Source organism: Brassica rapa, chromosome A07 (assembly GCF_000309985.2).
Source record: "Brassica rapa cultivar Chiifu-401-42 chromosome A07, CAAS_Brap_v3.01, whole genome shotgun sequence".
In the NCBI taxonomy this organism is placed as follows: domain Eukaryota; kingdom Viridiplantae; phylum Streptophyta; class Magnoliopsida; order Brassicales; family Brassicaceae; genus Brassica; species Brassica rapa.
The window spans coordinates 11755574-11781105 of record NC_024801.2 but is presented as its reverse complement, the minus strand read 5'-3'; the positions used below and the strand labels follow the sequence as shown (position 1 = coordinate 11781105).

The 25532-nt window shown below is 35.6% G+C and overlaps 9 protein-coding genes and 1 non-coding gene across 12 annotated transcripts; 6 read left to right on the top strand and 4 right to left on the bottom strand.

Moving 5' to 3' along the window:
• Nucleotides 1-667: 667 nt before the first annotated feature.
• On the bottom strand, nt 668-3229 carry LOC103829067. Its single transcript, XM_009104733.3, has 3 exons — nt 1720-3229; nt 1496-1627; nt 668-993 (listed from the first exon to the last, which is right to left on the bottom strand). Exons 1-3 carry the CDS (start codon nt 2096-2098, stop codon nt 821-823), a joined length of 684 nt encoding a protein of 227 aa, XP_009102981.2. The 5' UTR covers nt 2099-3229; the 3' UTR covers nt 668-820.
• A 363-nt stretch (nt 3230-3592) lies between these two features.
• Nucleotides 3593-5630, bottom strand: LOC103829066. 2 transcript variants are annotated; one of them, XM_009104732.3, is made up of 5 exons: nt 5289-5630; nt 4932-5032; nt 4686-4799; nt 3985-4068; nt 3593-3818 (listed from the first exon to the last, which is right to left on the bottom strand). In XM_009104732.3, exons 1-5 carry the CDS (start codon nt 5536-5538, stop codon nt 3762-3764), a joined length of 606 nt encoding a protein of 201 aa, XP_009102980.1. In that variant the 5' UTR covers nt 5539-5630; the 3' UTR covers nt 3593-3761. The 2 variants fall into 2 exon arrangements, with proteins under 2 accessions (XP_009102980.1, XP_009102979.1); XM_009104731.3 differs by having other exon boundaries at nt 4932-5035; nt 5289-5597.
• A 127-nt stretch (nt 5631-5757) lies between these two features.
• On the bottom strand, nt 5758-7355 carry LOC103829065 (mitochondrial import receptor subunit TOM20-2). The gene is made up of 6 exons (XM_009104730.3): nt 7130-7355; nt 6924-7002; nt 6671-6840; nt 6548-6595; nt 6277-6393; nt 5758-6182 (listed from the first exon to the last, which is right to left on the bottom strand). The coding sequence occupies exons 1-6, from the start codon at nt 7226-7228 to the stop codon at nt 6048-6050; spliced, it is 648 nt and encodes a 215-aa protein (XP_009102978.1). The 5' UTR covers nt 7229-7355; the 3' UTR covers nt 5758-6047.
• Nucleotides 7356-7996: 641 nt separating this feature from the next.
• Nucleotides 7997-8864, bottom strand: LOC103829064 (cold shock protein 2). The gene has a single exon (XM_009104729.3). The coding sequence runs from the start codon at nt 8806-8808 to the stop codon at nt 8260-8262; it is 549 nt and encodes a 182-aa protein (XP_009102977.1). The 5' UTR covers nt 8809-8864; the 3' UTR covers nt 7997-8259.
• A 55-nt stretch (nt 8865-8919) lies between these two features.
• On the top strand, nt 8920-18070 carry LOC103829063 (60S ribosomal protein L17-2). 2 transcript variants are annotated; one of them, XM_033275397.1, is made up of 7 exons: nt 8920-9069; nt 9155-9191; nt 9282-9322; nt 9732-9962; nt 10047-10149; nt 10231-10298; nt 16766-18070. In XM_033275397.1, the coding sequence occupies exons 1-7, from the start codon at nt 8959-8961 to the stop codon at nt 16829-16831; spliced, it is 657 nt and encodes a 218-aa protein (XP_033131288.1). In that variant the 5' UTR covers nt 8920-8958; the 3' UTR covers nt 16832-18070. The 2 variants fall into 2 exon arrangements, with proteins under 2 accessions (XP_033131288.1, XP_009102976.2); XM_009104728.3 differs by lacking the exon at nt 16766-18070 and adding an exon at nt 10379-10583 and having other exon boundaries at nt 8924-9069.
• LOC117127018 lies at nt 9406-9537 on the top strand. Its single transcript, XR_004449778.1, has one exon. It is a non-coding gene; the product is annotated as a small nucleolar RNA snoR74 (small nucleolar RNA).
• On the top strand, nt 10711-12776 carry LOC103829112 (putative F-box/kelch-repeat protein At1g27420). The gene is made up of 3 exons (XM_009104781.2): nt 10711-11172; nt 11358-11581; nt 11663-12776. Exons 1-3 carry the CDS (start codon nt 10745-10747, stop codon nt 12040-12042), a joined length of 1032 nt encoding a protein of 343 aa, XP_009103029.2. The 5' UTR covers nt 10711-10744; the 3' UTR covers nt 12043-12776.
• On the top strand, nt 12072-15301 carry LOC103829058 (putative F-box/kelch-repeat protein At1g27420). Its single transcript, XM_009104725.3, has 4 exons — nt 12072-14070; nt 14177-14230; nt 14355-14578; nt 14677-15301. Exons 1-4 carry the CDS (start codon nt 13640-13642, stop codon nt 15228-15230), a joined length of 1263 nt encoding a protein of 420 aa, XP_009102973.1. The 5' UTR covers nt 12072-13639; the 3' UTR covers nt 15231-15301.
• On the top strand, nt 17096-17940 carry LOC103829059 (beta-galactosidase 7-like). The gene is made up of 3 exons (XM_033275965.1): nt 17096-17152; nt 17239-17450; nt 17553-17940. Exons 1-3 carry the CDS (start codon nt 17096-17098, stop codon nt 17938-17940), a joined length of 657 nt encoding a protein of 218 aa, XP_033131856.1.
• Nucleotides 18071-18795: 725 nt separating the features above from the next.
• Nucleotides 18796-25514, top strand: LOC108870485 (beta-galactosidase 15-like). The gene is made up of 13 exons (XM_033275964.1): nt 18796-18948; nt 22340-22548; nt 22866-22932; nt 23020-23112; nt 23213-23356; nt 23440-23528; nt 23612-23717; nt 23819-23906; nt 23981-24099; nt 24439-24739; nt 24816-24925; nt 25034-25255; nt 25341-25514. The coding sequence occupies exons 1-13, from the start codon at nt 18796-18798 to the stop codon at nt 25512-25514; spliced, it is 1875 nt and encodes a 624-aa protein (XP_033131855.1).
• Nucleotides 25515-25532: the final 18 nt, after the last annotated feature.

The window sequence follows — 25532 nt, the reverse complement described above, 5'->3', positions numbered from 1 at the left end:
TTATAGTGTTCCGAATCTTTCAAAAAATAGTTTTCTTAGTGCTTGCGGGAGGATAGTTAAAGTTAAAAAAATGTATATTTAAACAACTTCATTTGGATATAATTTTTATATTAAACTAAAATTAAATTTGAAATATTATAAATATATTTTACATTTTGATTTTTTACTATTCACTAACTAGTATTATAACTTACAAATAGATTATTATTGTTAATTTGATATTTTTATATTGGCATATTTGTTAGTTAATCAATTATATTTGTTATAAATTAATTTCCCACATTCATTTTTATCCTTTTTGTTGATAATGTTTAAGTCATAAACTCTCGCATCCACAAACTTGCGAGTCATGTCCTAAATATATACGCAGCAAGTCACCACTCACCACCCAGTTTTTTTAGTAGCTTAAATTTAATCCAAGGTAAAACTTTGTTTTGTCAACAATTAGTTTACAAAGGGAGGAGCAAAAATTGATTATATGTCTACTAATGTAATGAGTATGAGTATGATTATAAACGATGAACACGTTCCCGTTCACCGATGATTTGAAGGCACCACTGTTTCGAATATGATCTTTAATCCATTTTAGAAGATAATCAAATTTATTAGATATGTTAGTGATGATAGTGAGAAAACTATAACTGAATATTGAAAGATGAAAAATGCATCTTTTGAAAGTTATTATTGGACAGACATTGTGGTGTTTTCTTTGCAACCCAATAAGGGTCTCTACTCTTACGTATATGAAACCATTGCATATTAACAGAAATGTAAAATAGTATATGTAAAGTTGTTTTATAGTTAAAGACACAAATTAAAATCAGACGGCAGCGAGATGGAAACCAGCGAATGGGAAAGATGAGGAATTGGTCGTGGAATAGACGTCAAAAGTGGTCATGATTCCATCGACTCCGATGTGGCTCAAGTGCTTCACGTCCGTTGGAAACCCTATCTCCATCTCCGTCTCTCTTTCTTCCCTCTCCTCTTCGTAACCTGCTCAATACAGAAGCAAGTGCACGTTATCGGGAAGTGATTCAGGTGTAATGTGTATTATTCCCAAATTTTAAAACTAATATATATATATATATATATATATATATATATAGTTTTTTGAAAACAAAATAGTTTGGTGGTCCCTAAATTATTATATATTTTATTAAAATCTAACTAAAATATTTAAATTCAGTGTCGACACTAGTTATATCTCATATGTAGATTCATAAAACATTGCCAAATATTTAGAAAATGACGAACCTATATATGACTATTGTATTGTTTATTGAGTATTCCAAAGAATCATAATGGTCATGAATCTCTCTAAAATTTACTCGCTGTGTTAGCTTGTATAAAACGAAATATGACCTGTCATCTTTAGTTATTTGTGAATTGTAATTAAGCTAAAAAATATACGAAATTATCAGGTTGATACCCATATATTGGTTAGCTAAGACCCACCATAAAGAAAAGAAAAAGAAGAGTAGTAAAAAAGACATACGAATGAAGTAGTGAGAAAAACTCTTGAAGCTTCGAATAATTTTGTCTGAGATATTAGCACTGCCGTTGTTGTTGTTGTCTATGTTCGAGTCTTCTTTTTGAAACAATCCATTTTCATCACTTTCTTCTCTTCCTTAGAAAACCAAAAAGAACCAAAAAAAAAGAGGCAGATCAGACAACAAAAAAGAAGAAGCAACGGAACAGAGTGTAGGAGAAGGAAGGTACTCTTGATGAGCTGGTCTGGTTTCTTGGGTTGATCATGAGTATCAGCCACGGCGACGCTGGATTGCGTTGAGCAACCCAGAGTAAATGGCAATGCTACACATCGTTGTATCCGATCTTTCATCTCTCTCTCTCTCTCTCTTTTGTCTCCTTCTTTGGTTTGCTTCTTGCTACCTTGGAAAATGTATGCGCTTGTCCTATGGGGTGTATACGATCTGTAAGAGTGGAAATGATGGAAAACTGGGGATTTTGGTAGGGGTTTTATTTGCAGTCTCGTGTGTGTTATATGGCTTTGTAAGCAAGTTATAATCATTAATACGTTGAAGAATTTCGTAATTCCTAACCCAATAAAAGGATTAGAGAGTGTCATTATTGAGTACATTCGGGGATGCTTTTAGTTGGCCAACAGTGCCGGGAAATCGGCCAATTCCTACGTCAACAGAGCCCAACGGTCCCGATCAGTACATGAACATATCAGCTGTGCAAATACATACATCAACACTTAGTTAATTCAAATTCTATACACGAACTAACAAAATACGGTTTTTACATACATTGACCAATTTACCGTTAGTCAGACGTAACAGAATATGAGCTGTCTGTTATGTACCGCCTACGTGGATTTTTACGTTTTTAAATAATTAATAAATTAATAAAAAGAAATAAAATATGGTTTAAGGGGGGAGTTGAACCCGGGTGTGAGCAATATCCATCACAAGAAGAAACCATTGTGCTAGACCCGAATCATTGTTTTTAATCCCAATTGTTTCTTATTTATACAGATATGTCATTCACATATTTCTTTTTTTTTTTCTTTCCCAGTTTGACTTTTCATCCAAATGTTTCCAGAATCTCTTAAATGTCTGTCATTCCAATTCCATGATTCATTACTTGCTTCAAAGCAAAAAAAAGAACTCCATTTGCTGGTTTGTGATAATATTTGTTTGATGAGCATACTGAGACCAAAAAACTTATGTAATAGACAAGAAACGATCTTGATTACACGCCGGTTTGTGATTATATTTAGTTGACAGAAAAAGAACTTCAAAGGCTTGTTTTTTATTGCCAAACAATATCATCTTTTATGTTTTACTGAATAATTTCTAAACCACTTGTTTTTTAAATTAGGAACTAACATTTGAGAGATTTTTTTTTTTGATAATAAAAACATGCACAGGAAGGAAAAAAAAAAACAGAAAATGATTTATCAAGGTATAAATAGAAGTTAAGAGGAGACAAAATCAATGTATCAAACTTGGCCCAGTGGTTGAGTGATCAAAGAGTCATTGTGCTAACCTGGGTTCGATTTCACCTTTAGACAATTTAAAAAAAGGTTTTTTTATTTACTATTTATTATTTTAAACGTAAAAGCCACGTATGATAGACAGCTAAGCGACAGTTCATATTCCGTTACGTCTGACTAACGGTAAATTGGTCAATGTATGTAAAAACCGTATTTTGTTAGTTCGTGTATGGAATTTGAATTAACTAAGTGTTGATGTATGTATTTGCACAGCTGATATGTTCATGTACTGATCGGGACCGCTGGGTTCTGTTAACGTAGGAATTGGCCGATTTCCCCAACAGTGCCACTTAACCTAATTTCTGGATTAAACATTCAGGATTACCCACTAATCAATCTCCTTTATTCGTAAATGTAATCAATACAACCATAAATAAGCTTCCCACGACGATTACGTGACTTACGTCCTACTGTAACTAAAACACACTATTAAGATTAGTGTTTTTCAATCCAGTAAAATTCAAAAAGGATGATCAGACCTGCAAACCGGTAAAGCTATGACAAACCGGGTCAGATCAAGTCCAGTTCATACGGGTGACAAGTGGTAAACTAGCTATTTTCTCCAACTATTCATTTTTGATAAGTCATCTTTGATATAATAATTAAAGAAGGAAGACTTTAGTTGGTGTAAATAAGCACGAATAAAATAAATGATGGCCTTACACCTGCATAATTTACATAGTCGCAATGGAGAATAGAGAAGAGGGAAGAGCCGTGTGATTCTACCACCACACCTCAAAACCTATAAGAAGTATTTCATTCTTTCGTCTCTCCTCATTGCATTATACACTGCTTGAACCTGTCAAAAACCAATCAACTCCAATTTTATTTTATTTCTCACCAAATCTTTATCTTTAAACTTTCTCTCATCTTCTGTGTAAAATATGGTTTGAATCTCTATGCTTCTTGTGCCTATAAGTATGTATTTTGTGCGTGTGTGGGTGAGAGAGGGAAGAGGGAAAAACCTGTTCACTAGAGACAACTCGGATAGGGCCAATATTAACCGATACATATTTGCCTTTGCTTGATAATGTCTGCTTCACACAATCCTTTTGATGTCGGCAAAAAAAAAACAGAGATACATGGTTAGTAGGATTCTTGTGTTCCTAGTATTATAAAATTGCTTGAGAGTCATCAACTAAAAAGATACTCCTTTCTGATCATTTAATTGGAATGTGAAGGAACAAACAGTTAGTAGCTGAGCTACTACACAAGACTAAGCACATAGACAAAAGCAAGAGGAAAAAAAAGTAAGGAGAGCAGGGTGCATCCGGTTTTCACTTGTTTACACGTTATGCTCGTAATAATCAAGCCTGTGCATACCACAATACTGTATAGAAAACACTGGCGCAGATTTTTATATACGTAAATAGACCAATAGTTAAAGCCAATCTCAAATCTGTACAACCTCTCAAAGTAATCCTATTCCCAACGTACCAACAGTTGATGTTTTCTATACACGAGAAGAGTATAAACAAAGAATTGGTGTAACATTAAGAAGTCAGATGAGTTAGATTAAGCACTAATACACCATGACTCATGATTCTACTTGAGATACCAGGTTTCCATCTCAAACCAGATTCAAAATCAGTAAGTAATGACCTACAAATCTCTTATCAACCAACAGTAAGTATGAAGATACCCTCTGAGAGGAAAACAAGTTTACCTCTGGAATTTGACGGTCAATGACAGACTCAACAGCAACGACCATAGCATGCACAAAGTCATCTCCACCAGTCCCTATCGCAGTAAACCCTCTCTCTGTTGGGTATGTATTGACCTGGAAAGCCGAGTCAGCAAACATCATCTTAAACTATAGTGAATGCAATGCAAATCCACAGGAGCAAAAACAAAAGGAACAAGTCTACTAGAAACTAACCAAAACAGTACAAGATTCTCTGAAAGAAAATACCTTTTGGTCAAGTTCAAGCCAATCTTTAGAAGAATCATCAGCAACAGTGCCTCCAATAATCACATTGGTAGTCTTCCCAACCCTCCCATCAGTCTTCGACACTTCTGCATGCCATCAGCATGAAACACGTGTCAATAACCTAGTACTCAAGCTTAATCGCTAACCCTAAATAATCCAAATTCCTAGAGAATCATGTGAAGGATTAGTTCAACTGACAAAACGGCAGTTCATAGCCATCGAAACTACAAATTGGATTCCTCTTCATCATAGATCCAATCGTATCGAATCCATTTCGGCCAAGCAAAAACAAAATCACTCTGAAACGAGCTACTAGGAAGCAATCAACGAGGCACGAACCTGAAATCGCCTTGAGCACAGCCTCTTGAGGCGGACCTTGCTCAGATTGATCGTTATTGGTGCAACTGAGACGAGGGAGCCGGTCCGGAACAGAGGCGAAACCGCTGAAACTTAGTCTATTCGGCGCCGGGAACAATCCATGGACAGGAACTGATGCCGGAGAAGGAGGGAAAAAGAAGCATCTACTTGCTGCGGAGGTCCGACGTGATTCCGAGAGGAAGACGGAGCGCAGAATCGTTTTGCAAGCCATTGTTTCGAGCTGCTCTGTTTGGAGATGACGATGAGTATGAAACGCTGCGTTTGCGTTTGGTTATTTATACAAAATCGTTCATAGGCGTTGCCGAAGGGACGATAAGGTGTAAAGACACTTATGCCCTTGTTGATGCTAATAACACATACTGCAACTAATTTTTTCTTTAGCGATTGTTGTTCGGAGATTATTCTTCTTATAGGATGTTTCATTATTTTCTGTAAATAAGAAATTCAAAAGAAGAAATCGTCGTGTACACATTGTGTTCGTACCACGAAACCAAAAACATTGTTACTCTCTCTTCTCTTACCCAATATAGATGAAGAAACAAACATCCTAACGTAATTAAGTAAACAAAACAATTTGACACGATCTTGTCGGGAAACAAAACCATATAGCCACCACAAACGTTGAAATCTCTCTTCAACTTTAGAACCGGTATGTTTGAGAAATCGAACTAGCAGGCAGCATTATTGTCCCCCAAGGAATGGCGTTTCATTACTTGGGCTTTATCGAGCAGGAGGTGGAGGGCCAAGTGACTTAGCCATGCCAACCCAAGCAACAATCCCAAAGGCGAGAATTATCCAACCGCATACATCGTATGTGAAGTCATTGTTCTTCATCTTATTGTTCTTCTTACCACCCTGCAAAAGCAACGATAATTTCTTTCACTTTCTGCTTATGTTCTTATAAACTTGAGTCTAGTGAAATAACGGTATGAAACAATTGATAACTTACGCCAGCATTTGAAGAAGCTGAGGGACCTCCTCCTCCTCCTCCTCCACCTCCTCCACCAGCTAGTGCCTGCTGCATCATTCCACCATGTTTATGTATCTCCTTATGCAGTTTCGGCCCCTATTCACATAGACGTAAAGGTTTCAGGTTCAAGAAGATAAATACCATACAAAGATGCCTTAAACAAATGTCATACGATTCTCCCCTAGTTTCTTTATAAAACAATACTCTCCATCAATAATGTAATAATGACACAAAAAGTTGAAAGAGATACCTCTGTTGCAACTTCCATGGACTTGAGATACATCTCATTACCTGGATCCTGCCAAACAAAAAACAAACAACAAAATAAGAAGTAGGTTTCATTAACATTCAATTAAAAACCATACAAATGTACCATATTTTCAGCTCTCTCGAAATAATCAGCAGCTTTATCAAAGAGACCTTGGGCTACATCGGAATCCGGATTAAGAAACGCTTGGGAAGAGTAGGCGTTGCCAAGACACCAAAGAGCCTGATGCTTCCCTGGGTTTATTGTTAATACCTCTTCGAACTTGGAAAGAGCATCTACATAAATAGACCAATGCATGCTTTTGTTATTTTCTTAGCAAAAGATTTATATAACACTTTGTAAACAAAGACTGTCATACCATCTAACATGAGCTTCGCATCAGCAACACTCTGGAACTGGGAAAGTTCAAGCAATGCTCCACCCCACTTTAGCAAATTCTGTATATCAAATCGAATCGGAGAAACCTATATCAATCAATCTGATCTCCTAAAATCTAATTCAGGTTATACATCTCCATACAATGATCCTGAACGATAGGGAAAAAACTAATCATATAGTGCAAACCTCAGAATCGAGAGGATCCTTCTTGTACTGTTCCTCGCAAGCGTTTCGAGCGAGGTCCACCATCATAAGCCTATCGAAATCAGCGGCAGAGAACTCCATCGGGGGAAATCAAATCTAGGGTTTGGTTCTGAATGCTTGGGAAGTTGGATGAAAATGAAGAAGAAAGACCTGGAAATGATAGACGTCTCCGAGGGTTTTAGCCGGACGTTTTGTTTGCAACATTATTGGGCTTTTTAATGGACTTTATTTAATGCCTTTTTGGGTCGAACTGGGCCTTTTGATGTTGTCCTGAGACAAACACCTACACATTCCATGTATTGACCATCAATCCAATCTAAACCCAAATGAATTAAGAAAAATGTTATGTACTTGTTATGTGAGATTGGATATACTGTATCATCACTACATAAACATACTTGAAATTTATGCTCAACAGTTTTTTGGGAGATGACGATGATTAACTTAAACATTAAACAACTCATCCGTCAATATTTTACGTAAGACATGATGGAGCTATCCTAAGTCTCTCATACTCCATCAGGTAAGCTATTGCATTGTATTTTTCTTACAGTTTACAATCTTGAAGGTTTACGATTATATATGTTGGTTACAATAAGTTTTTCGATAAGGTCCATAGTGAAATCTTTAAAGTCTTTCTACGAATAATCGTCTTTAATTAGATTGGATTGTTTGAACACTACAGCATTTGAAAAGGGTCTGTGTCATGGGTCCCCACTTCCTTTAAGTCTTAATCCAAAAAATGTTTTGGACAAAAAAATCATAACATTAATGAATCTCCTTTTTAAACCTAGAACCATGACACGGTTTGTCAATTGTAATTCTTTCAAATCTATTAAAACTCCCAAATGGATTTAAAACCAGCCTTAAATATGAAATGAATCCGTCACATGCAACAACACCGTCAAACCATAAAATAGCAGAAACAAATAACCATAATCCGTAATTCGAAACCATCAGGCATTTAACCGAAAAACAAACATAGAAAACGACAAAGATCCATCCGTCATAAGCAAAAAACGAGAATAATAAAGAGATAGTACGCATCGACAAGACTTGTCCATCAGATCATAACAAACTCAGCCTTACCAACCTCCGGACCGCTATCCGTTTCAACGTCCACCGCTAGTACAATCCCTCGAGAAATGTCCCGACTCGCCACAGGAGTAGCAGCTTCCTCCACCGCCGCCACCTCCTCTACCTCCACCTCCGTATCCTCCCCCTCCTTGGGAACACTCTCTCGCCATGTGACCTGGCTCACCACACTTGTAGCAGTCGCCTCCTCCTCCTCCTCGGCCACCACCGCCGCCACCTCGTCCACCGTAACTTCCACGGCCTCCACCTCTTCCTCCGTACCCGTCGCCGCCAAAGCCTCCGCGTCCGCCAGCTGAACCACGGCTGGTACCTTGGACAGGAGCGCCATCAGGTCCGGTCACCTCGATGGCCTTGGTACGGCCACTGCTGTTGTCGACCTCAACAAGGAACTCGACAGATTCTCCTTCAGCGAGGCTTCGGTATCCCTCAGATCTGATGGAAGACTGGTGAACGAAGAGATCTTCGCCGCCGTCTTCGGGAGTGATGAAACCGAACCCCTTCTCGGCAGCAAACCACTTGACCGAGCCCCTGCGCTTAGCACCGCCGTTGTCGTTTTCTCCACTCATCTTCTCTCTCTCTCTCTCTTTCTTTCTCTACGAAACGAAGCCCTAGATACCTCTTAACCCTCTCTTTATATACTTCTTTAATGCTAATGACATCACCGTCCTCCAAAACTACAAAAGCCCGCTAATAGCCCATTAATAACGTGATGCGAAATGGCCCAGAAAGGCCCAAACACACCTCGTCGTTTAGGGTTTCATGTCTCCCAGCTTATATATAAAATAAACCATTATCCAACGCATAATCTCTTCTCGTTGGCCGTCATGGTAATGCTTCAATCACACTAGCTAACATGTTCTTAGCCTGTAATACGTGCTTCTATGCTTATCCTATTGTTTTCTTTTTCTTCAGGTGAAGTACTCGCAAGAACCCGACAATTCCACCAAATGTAAGAACACTTGCTTAACTGATTATTATCTAGCTTTAACACTGTTATTGTGTTTCTATAGTGATTGATTTCGTTTGTACGTTCCTTTAGCTTGCAAGGCGAGGGGAGCAGATCTCAGGGTCCACTTCAAGGTAATTTTCTTGTGCTTATGTTGCATCTTAGAAATGAATCTGATTAGGGGTTTCTATAGGGGATTAGAACAAAACCTGATTAGCAAAAAGCAGGGCTCTGTTTTCGTACGTAACAGAGTTCACGTAAATGTCAGGAAAATCGAATTGGTCATCGTGTTTGGGTGAACCTACGTTTCTTATAATATCTGATGGGTTCAGTTCATGATGGTACATTTTAGCTTTTGGTCCTTAACTATTGATTAAATTGTCATCATTTTTAATTGGTAGTAACACCACACTCGTTTATTCAGATGATTATTGCAATAGTTGATTAAATTTTTTGCATTTGTAATGTATAGACGAAACGGTTTTTTTTTTCTGATCTGGGTTAATCTGATTATGTATTGTCCATGTTGTGAATTGTGAATAGAACACTAGGGAAACAGCGCATGCTATAAGGAAGCTACCCTTGCTCAAGGCGAAGAGGTACTTGGAAGATGTGATAGCTCACAAGCAAGCTATCCCCTTCACACGTTTCTGCCGTGGTGTTGGGCGTACTTCTCAGGCGAAGAACAGGCATTCAAACAGTCAAGGTCGTTGGCCTGCCAAGTCTGCTCAGTTCGTTCTTGATCTTCTCAAGAATGCTGAGAGCAATGCTGAGGTGACTTTGGACTCTTTAACGTTGACTTTGTTTTACTGATTTGTCGCTTCTTTAACTTACTAATAACCGATTGAAGTTTATCAGGTCAAAGGGTTGGATGTTGATGCACTTTTCATTTCTCACATTCAAGTGAACCAAGCAGCAAAGCAGAGGCGGAGGACATACCGTGCTCATGGAAGAATTAATCGTATGTTCTCTTTGCAACTGCTTTTTATTTTCAACTTTTGTTTTTTTGGCATTGTGATGACTGATTCTTTTACATCTGCAGCTTACATGTCAAACCCATGCCACATTGAGTTGATATTGTCGGAGAAGGAAGAGCCTGTTAAGAAAGAGGTAATGTATTAATCTCAATGCCCATTCATCACCAATTGATTGATATGCTTTTCTCATGTAGTATCTGGTTTAATTTTCAGCCGGAGACTCAGTTGGCCGCCTAGTCCAAAAAAGGAGCCTCGTCTTAAGCCTAGGGACTGTAGTTATCGTGTGGTCACATTGTGTGATACATTTTGTTCACTTTTATTATTGTAAGACAACGCAGCCGATTGAAAAAAACATGATTGAATTTTGGATTACAGAAGCGTTGACTTTATTTACAAATCAGTACAAAATCGTGAACTTTATTTTCAAATGTGGCTCGGTGTGATTAAACCTTACAAGCATTATTAACTAACAAATAATTAAACCATTTACAGCTGTTATAATCACTTGGTCAATGTCAACCACGTTACAGCAGTTGAATAAATGATGCATTTAGCGATCAATCCAAGTCGTTAATTAAAATGGAGTTGTCGTTGACGATCATACCTGGCTTGACGGACGATGTAGCGGCGCTCTGCCTCTCACGAATCCCGCGCTCAAACTTTCGTGTACTTTCTCAGGTCTGCCGGCGATGGAAGACCTTCCTCAGGAGCGAGCATTTCGCCGCCGTTCGAAAGTTGACCGGAACGGTGGAGGAGTTCATGTGTGTTTTGATGGAAACCGTGCCTGGCAAGAAAGTGTACTGGGAAGTTTTCGACAGCTCTGGGAACAAACTGGGACAGATACCTAACGTCCCTGGGCCACTGAAGTGGGGATACGGCGTCACGGTGCTCGGTGGCGAGAAGATTTTGTTCATCGGTGGATATACGGGGATCGGAGGCTGTGTGACCAATAGAAACACTCCCCTTGCTTCGGCTGATGTTTACGAGTTTGATCCTGCTACTAACAGGTCTTGTATCTGACTCTCTTCCATTAGTTCTCTTAGAAGTCTGATCAATATGACATACATTTCTCTAAAGAAACATAGAGGTTATCTTTTCTTCAGGATTCTTACACAACTGTATGGTAGTAGAGTGTGATTTGAGTCTGGTGTTCAACTGATTTCTTGATATCTTGTTGTAATGATATAAACAGCTGGGGGAAACTGCCGGACATGAACATACCACGTTACAACTTTGCATTAGCTGAAGTGGACGGCCTTTTGTATGTGGTTCGAGGCTATACCAATGATGGTTATTGCCTTCTCAACTCTGATGTATACAACCCGGAAACTAATCAGTGGACCCTTATGGATTGTCCACAATTCCGAAATATCAGTGGCTTTGCATTCTCCTTCAAGTCCAAACTCTACGCTTTAGGTAGGAACAAGATAATGCCAAGAATGGACACTGATTAAACTAAGTTTCTTACTCGTACATACATTATGATGTTCTTTCCAGGCAATGGATCATGCACCGTCGACATATATGACCCTAAAACAAAGACATGGGAAGAGTTAGAGTTGGAGAAATCAATGTCTGTCTACTCCTACACTGTTGTGAGGAACAAAGTGTATTTCTTGGACAAGGACTTGACTGGACGTCTGGGAGTGTTTGATCCAGAGGAGAACTCATGGACCACGGTGTTTGTGCCTACGGTGGCGGGAGGTTTCCGGTTTGGAGTAGGGCAATGGAACAATAAGGTTCTGCTGTTTTCAAGGCTTTCTGTACATGAGACCATAATCAATGATTTTGATAAAGAGAAAGGGTCCAAGTGGAGATATTGTAGTCAGATTAAACCATCTGGTTCTCACTTGTTCAGCGTTCTCATCAACTTCTGATTTCCCCCTTTGACTTGCAATCTTTTCTCTAGTGTGTGTGCTTAACGTTTTGTGGCTGTGTCTTGTGTGTCTGGCAAATGCCCTCAACTTTGTCAAACTGATTCTTATATATGTATTTTCGCGATTAATGCGCATGAATTTAATTTTGAGAAATAAAAATTGAATGCAAGTTGTCTGTTTTTCCTATGGTTTTAAAAATCGGTATGGGCGGCGACTCAGTCCTTTAAATCCGATTGATATGACTCAAATCATTTGCAACTGTTTTAAATAGATTAAAACCAATTTGTATCGATTTAAATTAGTTTAAATCTGTTAAATTAAGCAATAATGTTAGTAAGAATTCTCAAATTTGTCTAGTTTATTTTGTTTGTATATCTAATTTTGATAATTCATCAAAATTATTCAACTCAAAATTGAAATATTTTATATAAATAAAAATATATAAAATAAATCAATAATTTGACAAAGTCTAAGCCTCGCTTAGCTTCGAATAATCCGTCTAGTCGCATCTCATCTACAAAGTGATTAGTTATCACCTAACGATTTCTTAAACATTGGTTTTCCCGTTTTCCATTCTTGATTAAGTACAAAATGTTTGCTTTTCTTCTGACTTATAACCAACACTGATAAATAAGGAACAACAACTAAAATGGATTATAAGAGCATGTTCAACGGAAATATCCATAAGATATCTCACACTTAAAAGAAAAAAAAAAGAGAATATGAGAGAAATAGGAGAGAGGCATGAAAAAGATACTCTCTATTATAGATAGCACTTAGGGTTCAATTGGTAATAGATGTAGCTTAAAAAATTTGTTGTAGAAAAATATTTGTAGATTTTTTGCTGTGGCTTTAATTTTTATTTCTGTAGATTGACTCTGGAAAGCACTTTTACAGCTGTGGGTTATTTTTAGAACTGTGATTTTAATTTTTTTTATTAAAGCTTGATTGCTTGATGTAAATGGTTGCCAATCACACCTTAGTAAATGGTTTACACCTTTAATAATCTTTTTTATTTAATTAAATAACTAAACTATTAGTAAATAATAATTTTATTTGTTTAGAAATTGAGTTGAAATACTTGAGTGATGAGGAATGAGGTTGCTTTAGCATAGGCTCGTTAGCCAATGGAGTATGCATGAGATAATCTATGATACTATGCATAACACCAGGCCCTTTTTATGATGATTGTCAGGTCAAAGGTTTGGTTGTTGATGCCTATTATTTCTCACATCCAAGTGAACCAAGCAGCAAAGCAGAGGCGTTCCCAATTTAAAAAAAAAAACGTGAGGATCATGATTGGATATTGGATTTTACAAAAAAAAAATGATTGGATTCCGATAAGAATAGCGTTGACTTCTTTTTACAAATCAATAGAATATCATGAAATAATCTGAATTTGATTAGAGCTTACAAACATTAATAGAAATAATAAATCATTTTCAATTGTGCTTAATTATCCACGACCACACTAGGTCAACGTAATCTAAGAGGTATCGTTTTGGCCAATGATCCACGTTACAACAGTTGAATACGCTTCCTGTTTTTTTTTTTTTAATACATTAGTTTTGATGCGAAAGAACAATTAAAATTTAAAATGGAGGAGTCGTCAACGTCGATCATACCCGGCTTGACGGACGACGTAGCGGCGCTCTGCCTCTCACGAATCCCGCGCTCAAACTTTCGTGTCCTTTCTCAAGTCTGCCGGCGATGGAAGACCTTCCTCAGGAGCGAGCATTTCGCCGCTGTTCGGAAGTTGACAGGGACAATGGAGGAGTTCATGTGTGTTTTCATGAAAAGCATCCGTGGCAGAAAAGTGTATTGGGAAGTTTTTGACAGCTCCGGGAACAACCTGGGACAGATTCCTCCTTTCCCTGGGCCATTGAAGCGGGGTTTCTGCGTCGCGGTGATCGGTGGCGAGAAGATCTTGTTCATCGGTGGATATACGGGTATGAAATACTGGGACTTCAGTAGGATTCCTCCCATTGCTTCGGGTGATATTAACGAGTTCAGTCTTTCTACTAAAAGGTCTTTGATCTAAATCTCTCTTCCGTTATAGTTCTGTTACAAATCTCATCAATATGTGATTTCTTCAACTGATTTCTTGATTATCTTGTTGGAATGATATGAACAGAAACCCTCCCCTTGCTTCGGCTGATGTTTACGAGTTCAATCCTGCTACTAACAGGTCTTCCATCTGAATCTCTCTTCTCTTACTAACTGATCAATATGTGACATCCATCCATACATCTTCTCTAAAGAAACATAGAGGTTTTCTTTGAACTGATTTCTTGTCGGAATGATATAAACAGCTGGAGAAAACTGGCAGACATGAACATACCACGTTACGACTTTTCATTAGCTGAAGTGGACGGCCTTTTGTATGTGGTCCAAGGCTTTAGCAATGATGGTTATTGCCTTTTCAACACTGAAGTATACAACCCGCAAACCAACCAATGGAGCCTTATGGATGGTCCCGTAGCGTTTCCCATCGGCGGCTTCGCCTTCTCCTTCAAGTCCAAACTCTATGCTGTAGGTAGGAACACTAAAATGCCGGTAATAGACATTGTTCAAATAAACTTTTTTCTGTTCTTACATAATTGATGATGATGATGATGATGATGATCTTTTCAGCCAATGGATCCACCACCATGAACATATATGACCCCAAAACGGAGACATGGGAAGAGTTAGATTTGAAGCAATTATTGTCGGTCCATTCCAACACTGTTGTGAGGAACATAGTGTATTTTTTGGACCAAAACTCTGGATGTCTGGGAGTTTTTGATCCGGAGGAGAATTCATGGACTGATGAGTTTCTGCCTACGGTGGAGGGAGGTTACCGGTCCGGATTAGGGCAATGGAACAATAAGGTTCTGCTGTTTTCACGGCTTTCTGTACGTGAGACCTTAATTAATGGTTTTGATAAAGAGGAAGGATTCAAGTGGAGAGATTGTGATCAGATTAAACCATCTGGTTCTTACTTAATAGTTAATACACGTTCTCATCAACTTCTGATTTCCTTCTCTGGCTCCATCATTTTGCCTATAGTGTGTGTGTGTGTGTGGGTAACGTTTTGGGGCTGTGAGTCTTTGTGTGTCTGGCCACAATGCCCGTCAACTTTGTCAATGATTTTTATATGGTTGGTGTGTAATGAACTACTAAACTTGTGTGTGTGTGTGTTTTAATGATTATTTCGCATGGCTTTAGTTTTGAGAAATAAAATTTCAATGAAAGTTGTCTGTTTTTCCATTAACCATTCTTGATTTCCACAACTCTTAGCTATGTATTCCGGCGAAGATTTCTGCGATCCTCTTTATTTGATCCTCATTTCCCAAACTCTTTCTCTCTCTCTCTAAAACCACGTTTTATTCTTACTTTCTTATAAGTTGTAAGGAAAATAAGAGCTTGAAATCTCCTTTTATAGTATTTTGTGGATTTGTCCAAAAAAAAAAAAGTATTTTGTGGACTTAGCCATTAATAGTTTGATTCATTCTCTATGATTCTTTTTATTCAACTCTCGCATACCCGATTTTATTTCCATATTATCTTGTACTGATAACTAGTAGAGTTTTTCGTACTTGGAATTTGTATCATCCAATAACCAAACTTTCATTAATTGGCTTTGTGATCCCGGTTTTTCGTTCTATGATCAATTCATCGTCATTTAGCCTAAGCCAACATCGTTTTACTTGACAATGGACATTTTAGTACTTAGAAAATCGTTTTCTTTATTCATTTCTTAAACAATGACAAATGTTTCAACATTTAGAAAAATAAAGTATTCATATACAAAAATATTTTAGAAGTTTCTATTTTTACTTACATGGGAAATCTATTAGGTAATTTGAGTCAACCAAAATGCGGGCATTTGAAACAACTTTATGATGTTCTTCACTCTATAAAGAAAACTCTCACATACGGAAACATCTCCACCATTGACTTTGGAAACTCTGCATCGGTAATATTCTTGTTATTTTTTATCAGTATATTCTTGAAATAATTACTTATCATGAAAATATTACATAGGCAACAATTTATAGGATCAAACTGCTTTTTTGGAAATGGAATTGAAAATTCAGATGCAACAATTAGTTTCCAAGGAGAATCTTACGTTGTCCCGGCTTGGTCTCTTACCATTTTACCGGATTGCAAAAAAAGAGGCTTATAACACCGCCAAAGTTTTTTATTTAAAATTTTCTTTTGTGGACTTTAAATTTTTGTACTAACAACCATTATTCATTCAAAGTTGTAACCAAAGTTCATTTTTTGTTGGTTTTATATTTTCAGATTACCACTCAGACTTCAATGATGGTTAAGAAATCAAATGAAGCTGAAGATACCCCTTCAACTCTGAAATGGTCATGGAGACCAAAGAACATGGACAACTTCCTTTTGAAAGGAAAAGAAGAATCTACACAGACACAACTATTTGATCAGAAAGTAGTCACTAATGACCAAAGTGATTATCTATGGTACATGATTAACGTTAAGTTTTAAAAAATAGATCCGTTTGTGGGTAAAACTATGTCTCTTCGCATCAACAGTACTGCTCATGTCCTTCACGTTTTCGTCAATGGAAACATTATTGGTAAGTAACTCTTATATATGTTTTACAAATCTCAATAACACCAACTTACCAAAAAGTCTTTGATTTATATTTGTAGGTTATCAACACGCTGAGAATGGAAAATTTAACTATGTATTTGAGAAAGATGTGAAGTTTAAATCTCGTCGTAATGTCATTGCACTTCTTAGTATAACTGTGGGACTTGCGGTAAGTTCTTAGATATTATTTATCTTGTATTTATTTTTAAAGTTAAATCTCTTTTTTTTTTTTTTTACATTTTAACTGAAAATGAAATTTTTTGACAATTTTTTTTGATAGAACTATGGTGCTTTCTTTGAAAGTAAGCCGGCTGGAATCACTGGACCCATTTTTATTACTGGAATAAATGGTGATGAAACTATAGTTAAGGACTTGTCTGCTCATAAATGGAGCTATAAAACCGGTTTAAATGGGTTTGACAACCAACTCTTTAGAACGGAAGCAATGTCTAAATGGTCAGTTGAAAATGTACCGTTTAACCGAACCATGACTTGGTATAAGGTAAACAGATGTTATTATATATAAGATAACAAACCAAACACTTGTTGATTCAATATCAAATCAAATCATTCCATTTTTTCATTCAGGCTACATTCAAGTCTCCCTTGGGAAATGATCCAGTTGTTGTCGATCTTATGGGACTTGGAAAAGGTACAGCTTGGGTCAATGGAAACAACATTGGGCGTTATTGGCCGTCATTCATTTCAAGCGAAAATGGTTGTGATGCAAAATGTAATTATAGAGGTGCTTATCATGCTGAAAAATGTCTGACCAATTGTGGAGAACCCACACAAAGATGGTACATGTTCCACATCTTATTTGGTTCTAGAATAAAATATGTTAATGTTTAACCTGAGAAATCTTTACATAGATTTTGTTGCTTTGTTATTTTCTTGAACAGGTACCATGTTTCTCATTCTTTCTTGAATGCAGAAGGAGATAACACACTAGTTTTGTTTGAAGAGATGGGAGGAAACCCATCGCTTGTCAGTTTCCAAACTACTAGAGTAGGAAGTGTTTGTGCTAACGTCTACGAGAAAACAATTATTGAGCTTTCATGCGGCAGAAAACCCGTTTCTGCCATCAAATTTGCATCCTTTGGTAACCCAGATGACAATTGTGGATCTTTTGAAAAAGGAACTTGTGAATCAAGTAAAAACACGGCTGATATTCTCACACAAGAATGTGTTGGAAAAGAGAAGTGTTCCATTGATGTCTCAACAGAAAAGTTTGGTGCACCAAATTGCAGTGGTGCTCCTAGAAGGCTCGCTGTCGAAGCTATATGTTAAATGGTTTTCTAGATTTATGGTGTTTTCTTTATCATATTTTCAAATTATGCTATATATTTTTTCAAAGATTTAATTCTTTTAATATTTATTGGTGGTTTTTTTATTCAATAAAAAAACATATTCTTATATACATTTTACACGGTCATCTTCTTTTCCCAAAACATTCATGGTCATTTCTTCTCCGCCATCATCACTCTCTCTGAAAATTGAATAGTTGTTCCCTTCGATATTTATTATTTTTCTTTTTAATATATAACAATGACTAAACAGCGTTAGCTCAGTTGGTAAATAACTAATTTCAGTGTAATAAGATACACGAGTTCAAGTCTTATTGAGACATTTTTATTTTTATTTTTGTATTATATAAAATCTTGAGCTTACAACCAATCACACAGAATGATAGAGAAAAAATATCACATTTGAAAGCGTAACAGAGTGTTTTACTTTAAAGAAATAGTAAATAAATACGTGAAGAATATAAGACTATATCTTAAATAGTATATTAGACTCTCTATAAATAGTATAGTTCGCACTAGTCCGATGTATAGTTTATAGTTTATAGGTTTTAATTGTTCACAGTATTCAATACTTTTTGGCCATCTTTGATTTTAAATAATATAACCAAAATATGTTACCATTTGTAAATGCTTAGTTTGATAATAAGTACAAACCAATCTATTCATAACAATGATACGTTAACAAAACATACCAAATGTTTATTTACTGTGCAGCCACATTTCTATTCTACTTCGTCAAATAGAATGGATCACTACACATAACACACTGGAACTGAGTGACATGATGTAAAGCCGATGGAGTAATTAAGGAGAAGAATGAGGAGACGAATGAGAAAATATGATTTGCAGAAGAGCTGGTGCCGGAGTTGATGGAGGAGGAAAAGAAACCACCACAAAAGGTGCAGAAAAAAAGAGACAGTGGGATGAAGACATGGGTGACGACGGCAGTGGAGAGAAGGTTGTGGCAACGATGAAACAACTGGTGGTGATGGTAATCGCATCAGATGGAATAATATAAACATAATATATATTGCATTGCATTTCATTTATATTTTTTATGTATACAATAGTATAGAACATAAAAAATGTTCATTTTCTCCGATCATTTTTACTAACTGACGGTGGCGTGTGTGTGACAGCAGCAAATAAAAATGTGCTTCTCTCAATGTCAAATACATAGGATGTGGGGGAAGTGGTCCTGGAATGTGAATAAGAAAAAGAGGAAGAAAGTGAGGGGTTTGTGCTTTCACGGTGGTGTATATGACTCTGTGAGTTTCTGAGACCAAGGGAAAACGCATGAAGAACTTCAAGCATCGTTCAGATGAAAAATTCAAAACAATTTCATTGTTTGTCTCCCCTCTGTTTTGGCTACAAACAAGATGAAACAGAGAAATGTCAGATATCTAACATAAAGTTACTTTGGGAGAATAGCTAAGGACCATATTTTACCTTTTATGGATACTAAATATTAATTAAATTTTTTTTCTTCGCAGGTTGCAGTTTCATACAAATATATTATGTTATTATTACATAAAATGCACGGTATATGCTATCAATTTAGATTATTTAGATAGAAAATGAATTATAACTTTTTGAGATATACGGTGTAGTTTCCCTAAAATCTTTAACCCTTCTTCTTCTCCATTCTCTTTGACGAACACGAACCGGAGCTTGTCGCTGCCCTTGCGTGTTTTTTTCCAATGAAGGTCATTCCGGCGAGACAGTGAGCTTTGGAAGAGACTGAAGCACTTTCTTCTTCAGTCTTTTGTTTGCCGCTTCAACATATGGTGGAGGAGATTGACTTGAACCGCCTTGTGATCCGGAGGATATGCTAGAGTCAGACACATCGAGGATGACGATAAGTTGGTTTGGTTTAGATTTTTCATGGGGTTTCAAGGACCTCGATCGAGGTGGACAACCAAAGTTGAACCAATTTGGCTCATGTTGGTTTACTTTGAGTTACATTCCATCATGTTGTTTCTCTTTATAAACAAGCGATTAAAGCCTATAAATTCCATATCCTATGGTTCTTCTTAATAAGATGATCAATACTCATGTAGATTTCAATAGAAAAATTTCTCACTTTTGGTAGGAAAACGCTGATTATATCATTAAATATTCTAGATATGGAGGATGGTATACTCGAAGTTGTTTTCTTATTGGCAAGTTTCTCCAACAAAGGTGATTCTGGTGAGAATGCATATCTAGGACTAGGTGCAGAGAAGAGAAAATCGACGATGACGATAAAAACAAATCAAATGTGTGGTTATGCTTTGATTAGAGAAACCAGTTAAGAAAATCGAGACGATTAAATTAGTCTTTGTTGTTTGAGAGTTTTTAAAAATAAGGAATTGATGGATACTGGTTCTTGTTTGTATAAGAAATTTAAAAGTTTTATTTAAGGCAAAAATAAAAAAAATGAAAAAATGTCACACTAAGTATTCAAACTCTTGTAAGGTAGCACAACAAAATTAGATATTTACCAACTGAGTTTGTGCGACTAACTGAATATTAAGGCAAAGCGAATGTTTATATATGTAAAAGAAAACTCAGAAATTGTTTTTAGTGGTTGGCTATAAATATGTTATCAAAGTAGTTTTAAGTGTTATGGTAATATTTATTTATTGCTCATACACAAATTTGATTAACACAAGCAAGATATCTATATATATAAAGAAATGTTCGCCTCTAACCCGTGAAGCCACGTCATCAATTTGTGCGTTCTGGGAGTGACACGTGTCTCATTTTATATTTAGGGCCAAAATAAATGAATGCAGTTAAGGGTAATTGAATCCAGCACCTCTAGCACTGGTAATTTCTCTTAGAACCACTAGGCTAAAGTCAATTTTTGTAAATATGTGGCCGCGAAAATACTTATTATCGTGTCAGCTGGAAGCCCAAGCTTTTCCTGCTTGTGGCCAGGGCCGACACTGAACTGACGTCAAGATGAAGATCGTGAAATTAAAAACTTTGCTCCAAACAGTTTTGCAATGTTTCCAACCTTTATAACTCGATGCATATAATATATATCAAAATACATTTGTTGTACACGCTTTTATTAGTTTTGCTTTTAAAAGAAGGTATTTACAGTTATAAATGTTTTGTGTCAGTGAAGTAATGGTTGAAAAATCTATATACATATGTCATTTTAAAAGAACACTCAACTTCTATATATAGTCAATACATATGTCCATGTTATATTTTAGACTAAATATTTTCTCTTTTAAAAATATAGAAAACAATTTTTTTAGTCTACAAGCAAATGTTGTAGAGCAAGTATGCATTATACAAAATAATATATATTTAAAATCCATACACAAAAACATAAAATTTGTTATAGGCCTCTTTCTGACACATGCACACTCCACTATGAATAATAATTAAAAAAAACAGTATTGTCATCAAACTTTATCACAAATCCACATTTGTACATCTATAATTATGAGTCGGACAATTAGTTAATTTGATACAATACCAAAGCAAGAATAATCGAAAAACAACTATACCACCGCATACTAATAAGTAAGACATAAAAGATAACCAAATTCTTGAATCTTAAAACAAATTTCAACTCGAGCATTTAGTGAATATCAAATTAACTAATATCCCGCCCGTAGGGCGGGCCGACCCTAGTTTATTATATAAAAAAGAGGTAGTCAAGTCAATTAGTTTTATCTCCTTTGTAAAAAGTGGAAAGTATTAAAAACGTTATTCAGAATTAAACTGGTTTAAACATTAGATGAAAAATATATAAATAAATATGATGCTTTTAAGATTTACATTATTTACAAATCAAATAATTTTTCATATTCAGACATGTTTAAGATATAATGAATTGAGAACAAATTTTAACAACCAAGCTACATTGTTTCAGATTTTTAGAAAAAATTATGTTATTATCCAAATCGAATTTAAGTTGAAAACGAGGACAAATAATTTTTTATTGGTTAAAAATTTCACAAAAATAGTTAAAAATTTTAACAAAATTTATACTTAAATAATATGGCAGTTAGAATTTTGTTTTTGTTTTCTGGAATCTCTATAATTATCCATATTATCTTTAGGTAACGATTTTATACCCCTATAAAAGCTTTGTTTCCTTTCATATTTCTTCATTCAAAAACCATTCTTCTAAGTAAATATGGTTTCTCTAAGATTTCTTTTATGTTTTCTTTGTGTAAGTAGTGTCTATGCCACAATTGTTTCTCATGATGGCCGAGGCATTACCATTGATGGTCACCGTCGAGTTCTCCTTTCTGGTTCTATCCATTATCCTAGAAGCACTCCTGAGGTATTTAATCTACCTTACATCAAACAATATGTGTGGTCCTAGTATTTTATGTTTGCTACTAATTATAATCGTTTTTTGTTAATATGTTTAGATGTGGCCGGATCTTATAAAAAAAGGTAAAGAAGGAGGTCTTGATGCGATCGAAACATATGTCTTCTGGAATGCGCATGAGCCTACTCGCCGTCAATATGATTTTTCTGGAAAATTAGATCTTATTCGATTCCTGAAAACCATTCAAGATGAAGGATTGTATGCTGTTCTTCGCATAGGACCATATGCATGTGCTGAGTGGAATTACGGGTAATATACTTAGAATGGATTTAGGTAGTCTCTTAAAGTGCAATATATACCAGTTTAATATATTTTGATAATAAGTTAGCTTCTTGTATGGTCATAGTGCGATTTTCCATATAATGTTTTGATCAATAAATGGTCCAATGAATTGATTTTATTAATCATTATACCAACACTTATGTATCATAAATGTCAGTACTAGTCTTTTGATTATAATATATATTTTTAAGAAATTATTATAATGAGTTGGCTTCTTGTATGATGATATTAGTGTTTCTCATGTAATATTTTTGACCTAGATTTTTTTTAATTATTGTAAACAGAGGATTCCCAGTGTGGCTGCACAACATGCCTGGAATGGTGTTCAGAACTACTAATAAAGCATATATGGTAGTCTTACCTGATGATCAATATTTTTTTTTATCATATATGTAGTGTTATTTTCAATTTTATTTTATATGAATGATTTATGTATAGGATGAGATGCAAAACTTCACAACTATGATAGTAGACATGGTCAAGAAAGAAAAATTATTTGCATCACAAGGAGGCCCAATTATTCTTGCTCAAGTAAATCGATTTAATCTTTTAAATACATTATGTGGTGTTTCTTAATGTTATATACAATTCTTAACAGTATTTATTTTTTTTTGTTTTATTAATCTTGCAGATAGAAAATGAGTATGGAAATGTAATGGGACACTATGGAGAATCAGGTAAAGCATACATTAAGTGGTGTGCAAACATGGCTCAGTCTCTTGATGTTGGTGTTCCATGGATAATGTGTCAACAAAATGATGCTCCTCAGCCTATGGTAATAAGCTCAGTCTAGTTATAATGAGTATTTATTTAATATATTCAAAGGCTAATTATTTTAAATTGTTTCTACTTTTATAGTTGAATACATGTAATGGCTTTTACTGTGACAATTTTGTACCAAACAATCCCAACACTCCTAAGATGTGGACTGAGAACTGGACCGGATGGTAAGTTTTATTTTCAGTATGATTATATTCTTATTATTTTGTAAATATTTTATCATAATATTTATTGTCTTCTATTTGTTTAGGTTTAAGCAATGGGGTGGTAAAAATCCTCATAGAACAACCGAAGATGTTGCATTTTCTGTTGCAAGATTCTTCCAAAGAGGAGGAACTTTTAATAATTATTATATGGTAAAAATATAATAATGAAATTTAACTTATTTATTAAAATAAGCTCACACAAAATCGACATTAACTAGAAAGAGTAATTGAAATGTTGTTTATCATTGTAGTACCATGGAGGCACGAACTTTGACAGAACCGCAGGTGGTCCATACATCACAACTTCATATGATTATGATGCTCCCCTTGACGAATATGGTAAATTTAAAGTATATTCATATACAAAAATATTTTAGAAGTTTCTATTTTTACTTACATGGAAAATCTATTAGGTAATTTGAGTCAACCAAAATACGGGCATTTGAAACAACTTCATGATGTTCTTCACTCTATAGAGAAAACTCTCACATACGGAAACATCTCCACCATTGACTTTGGAAACTCTGCATCGGTAATATTCTTGTTATTTTTTATCAGTATATTCTTGAAATAATTACTTATCATGAAAATATTACATAGGCAACAATTTATAAAACCGAAGAAGGATCAAGCTGCTTTTTTGGAAATGGAAATGAAAATTCAGATGCAACAATTAGTTTCCAAGGAGAATCTTATGTTGTCCCGGCTTGGTCAGTTACCATTTTACCGGATTGCAAAAATGAGGCTTATAACACTGCCAAGGTTTTTTATTTAAAATTTTCTTCTGTGGACTTTAAATTTTCATACTAACAACCATTATTCATTCAAAGTTGTAACCAAAGTTTATTTTTTGTCGGTTTTATATTTTCAGATTACCACTCAGACTTCAATGATGGTTAAGAAACCAAATGAAGCTGAGGATACCCCTTCAACTCTGAAATGGTCATGGAGACCAGAGAACATGGACAACTTCCTTTTGAAAGGAAAAGGAGAATCTACACAGACACAACTATTTGATCAGAAAGTAGTCACCAATGACCAAAGTGATTATCTATGGTACATGACTACCGTTAAGTTTAAAAAACGAGATCCGTTTGTGGGTAAAACCATGTCTCTTCGCATCAACAGTACTGCTCATGTCCTTTACGTTTTCGTCAATGGAAACATTATTGGTAAGTAACTCTTATATATGTTTTACAAATCTCAATAACACCAACTTACCAAAAAGTCTTTGATTTATATTTGTAGGTTATCAACACGCTGAGAATGGAAAATTTAACTATGTATTTGAGAAAGATGTGAAGTTTAAATCTGGTCGTAATGTCATTGCTCTTCTTAGTATAACTGTGGGACTTGCGGTAAGTTCTTAGATATTATTTATCTCGTATTTATTTTTAAAGTTAAATCTCTTTTTTTTTTTTACATTTTAACTGAAAATAAAAAATTTTGACAATTTTTTTTGATAGAACTATGGTGCTTTCTTTGAAAGTAAGCCGGCTGGAATCACTGGACCCATTTTTATTACTGGAATAAATGGTGATGAAACTATAGTTAAGGACTTGTCTGCTCATAAATGGAGCTATAAAACCGGTTTAAATGGGTTTGACAACCAACTCTTTAGAACGGAAGCAATGTCTAAATGGTCAGTTGAAAATGTACCGTTTAACCGAACCATGACTTGGTATAAGGTAAACAGATGTTATTATATATAAGATAACAAACCAAACACTTGTTGATTCAATATCAAATCAAATCATTCCATTTTTCATTCAGGCTACATTCAAGTCTCCCTTGGGAAATGATCCAGTTGTTGTCGATCTTATGGGACTTGGAAAAGGTACAGCTTGGGTCAATGGAAACAACATTGGGCGTTATTGGCCGTCATTCATTTCAAGCGAAAATGGTTGTGATGCAAAATGTAATTATAGAGGTTGCTTATCATGCTGAAAAATGTCTGACCAATTG

Excerpts from the sequence above, each read along its gene's own strand:
- LOC103829067 (XM_009104733.3), bottom strand. The coding sequence starts at position 2,098 with ATGTACTCAATAATGACACTCTCTAATCCTTTTATTGGGTTAGGAATT. Across the intron at positions 1,628-1,719 it reads ACCAGACCAGCTCATCAAGA|GAAGAGAAGAAAGTGATGAA; the intron begins GTACCTTCCTTC and ends TGGTTTTCTAAG. Across the intron at positions 994-1,495 it reads TTTTTCTCACTACTTCATTC|GTTACGAAGAGGAGAGGGAA; the intron begins GTATGTCTTTTT and ends TGTATTGAGCAG.
- LOC103829112 (XM_009104781.2), top strand. The coding sequence starts at position 10,745 with ATGGAGTTGTCGTTGACGATCATACCTGGCTTGACGGACGATGTAGCG. Across the intron at positions 11,173-11,357 it reads TTTGATCCTGCTACTAACAG|CTGGGGGAAACTGCCGGACA; the intron begins GTCTTGTATCTG and ends TGATATAAACAG. Across the intron at positions 11,582-11,662 it reads GTCCAAACTCTACGCTTTAG|GCAATGGATCATGCACCGTC; the intron begins GTAGGAACAAGA and ends TGTTCTTTCCAG.
- LOC103829063 (XM_033275397.1), top strand. The coding sequence starts at position 8,959 with ATGGCCCAGAAAGGCCCAAACACACCTCGTCGTTTAGGGTTTCATGTC. Across the intron at positions 9,070-9,154 it reads TCTTCTCGTTGGCCGTCATG|GTGAAGTACTCGCAAGAACC; the intron begins GTAATGCTTCAA and ends CTTTTTCTTCAG. Across the intron at positions 9,192-9,281 it reads ACCCGACAATTCCACCAAAT|CTTGCAAGGCGAGGGGAGCA; the intron begins GTAAGAACACTT and ends ACGTTCCTTTAG.
- LOC103829059 (XM_033275965.1), top strand. The coding sequence starts at position 17,096 with ATGTCTAAATGGTCAGTTGAAAATGTACCGTTTAACCGAACCATGACT. Across the intron at positions 17,153-17,238 it reads GAACCATGACTTGGTATAAG|GCTACATTCAAGTCTCCCTT; the intron begins GTAAACAGATGT and ends TTTTTCATTCAG. Across the intron at positions 17,451-17,552 it reads GGAGAACCCACACAAAGATG|GTACCATGTTTCTCATTCTT; the intron begins GTACATGTTCCA and ends TTTCTTGAACAG.
- LOC103829066 (XM_009104731.3), bottom strand. The coding sequence starts at position 5,538 with ATGGCTTGCAAAACGATTCTGCGCTCCGTCTTCCTCTCGGAATCACGT. Across the intron at positions 4,800-4,931 it reads GGCTTGAACTTGACCAAAAG|GTCAATACATACCCAACAGA; the intron begins GTATTTTCTTTC and ends TCGGCTTTCCAG. Across the intron at positions 3,819-3,984 it reads GAGTTGTCTCTAGTGAACAG|GTTCAAGCAGTGTATAATGC; the intron begins GTTTTTCCCTCT and ends GGTTTTTGACAG.
- LOC103829058 (XM_009104725.3), top strand. The coding sequence starts at position 13,640 with ATGGAGGAGTCGTCAACGTCGATCATACCCGGCTTGACGGACGACGTA. Across the intron at positions 14,071-14,176 it reads TTCAGTCTTTCTACTAAAAG|AAACCCTCCCCTTGCTTCGG; the intron begins GTCTTTGATCTA and ends TGATATGAACAG. Across the intron at positions 14,579-14,676 it reads GTCCAAACTCTATGCTGTAG|CCAATGGATCCACCACCATG; the intron begins GTAGGAACACTA and ends TGATCTTTTCAG.
- LOC103829064 (XM_009104729.3), bottom strand. The coding sequence starts at position 8,808 with ATGAGTGGAGAAAACGACAACGGCGGTGCTAAGCGCAGGGGCTCGGTC.
- LOC103829065 (XM_009104730.3), bottom strand. The coding sequence starts at position 7,228 with ATGGAGTTCTCTGCCGCTGATTTCGATAGGCTTATGATGGTGGACCTC. Across the intron at positions 6,841-6,923 it reads TGCGAAGCTCATGTTAGATG|ATGCTCTTTCCAAGTTCGAA; the intron begins GTATGACAGTCT and ends CTATTTATGTAG. Across the intron at positions 6,394-6,547 it reads CCATGGAAGTTGCAACAGAG|GGGCCGAAACTGCATAAGGA; the intron begins GTATCTCTTTCA and ends CTATGTGAATAG.
- LOC108870485 (XM_033275964.1), top strand. The coding sequence starts at position 18,796 with ATGATTTGCAGAAGAGCTGGTGCCGGAGTTGATGGAGGAGGAAAAGAA. Across the intron at positions 22,549-22,865 it reads TGTGCTGAGTGGAATTACGG|AGGATTCCCAGTGTGGCTGC; the intron begins GTAATATACTTA and ends TATTGTAAACAG. Across the intron at positions 23,113-23,212 it reads GCCCAATTATTCTTGCTCAA|ATAGAAAATGAGTATGGAAA; the intron begins GTAAATCGATTT and ends TTAATCTTGCAG.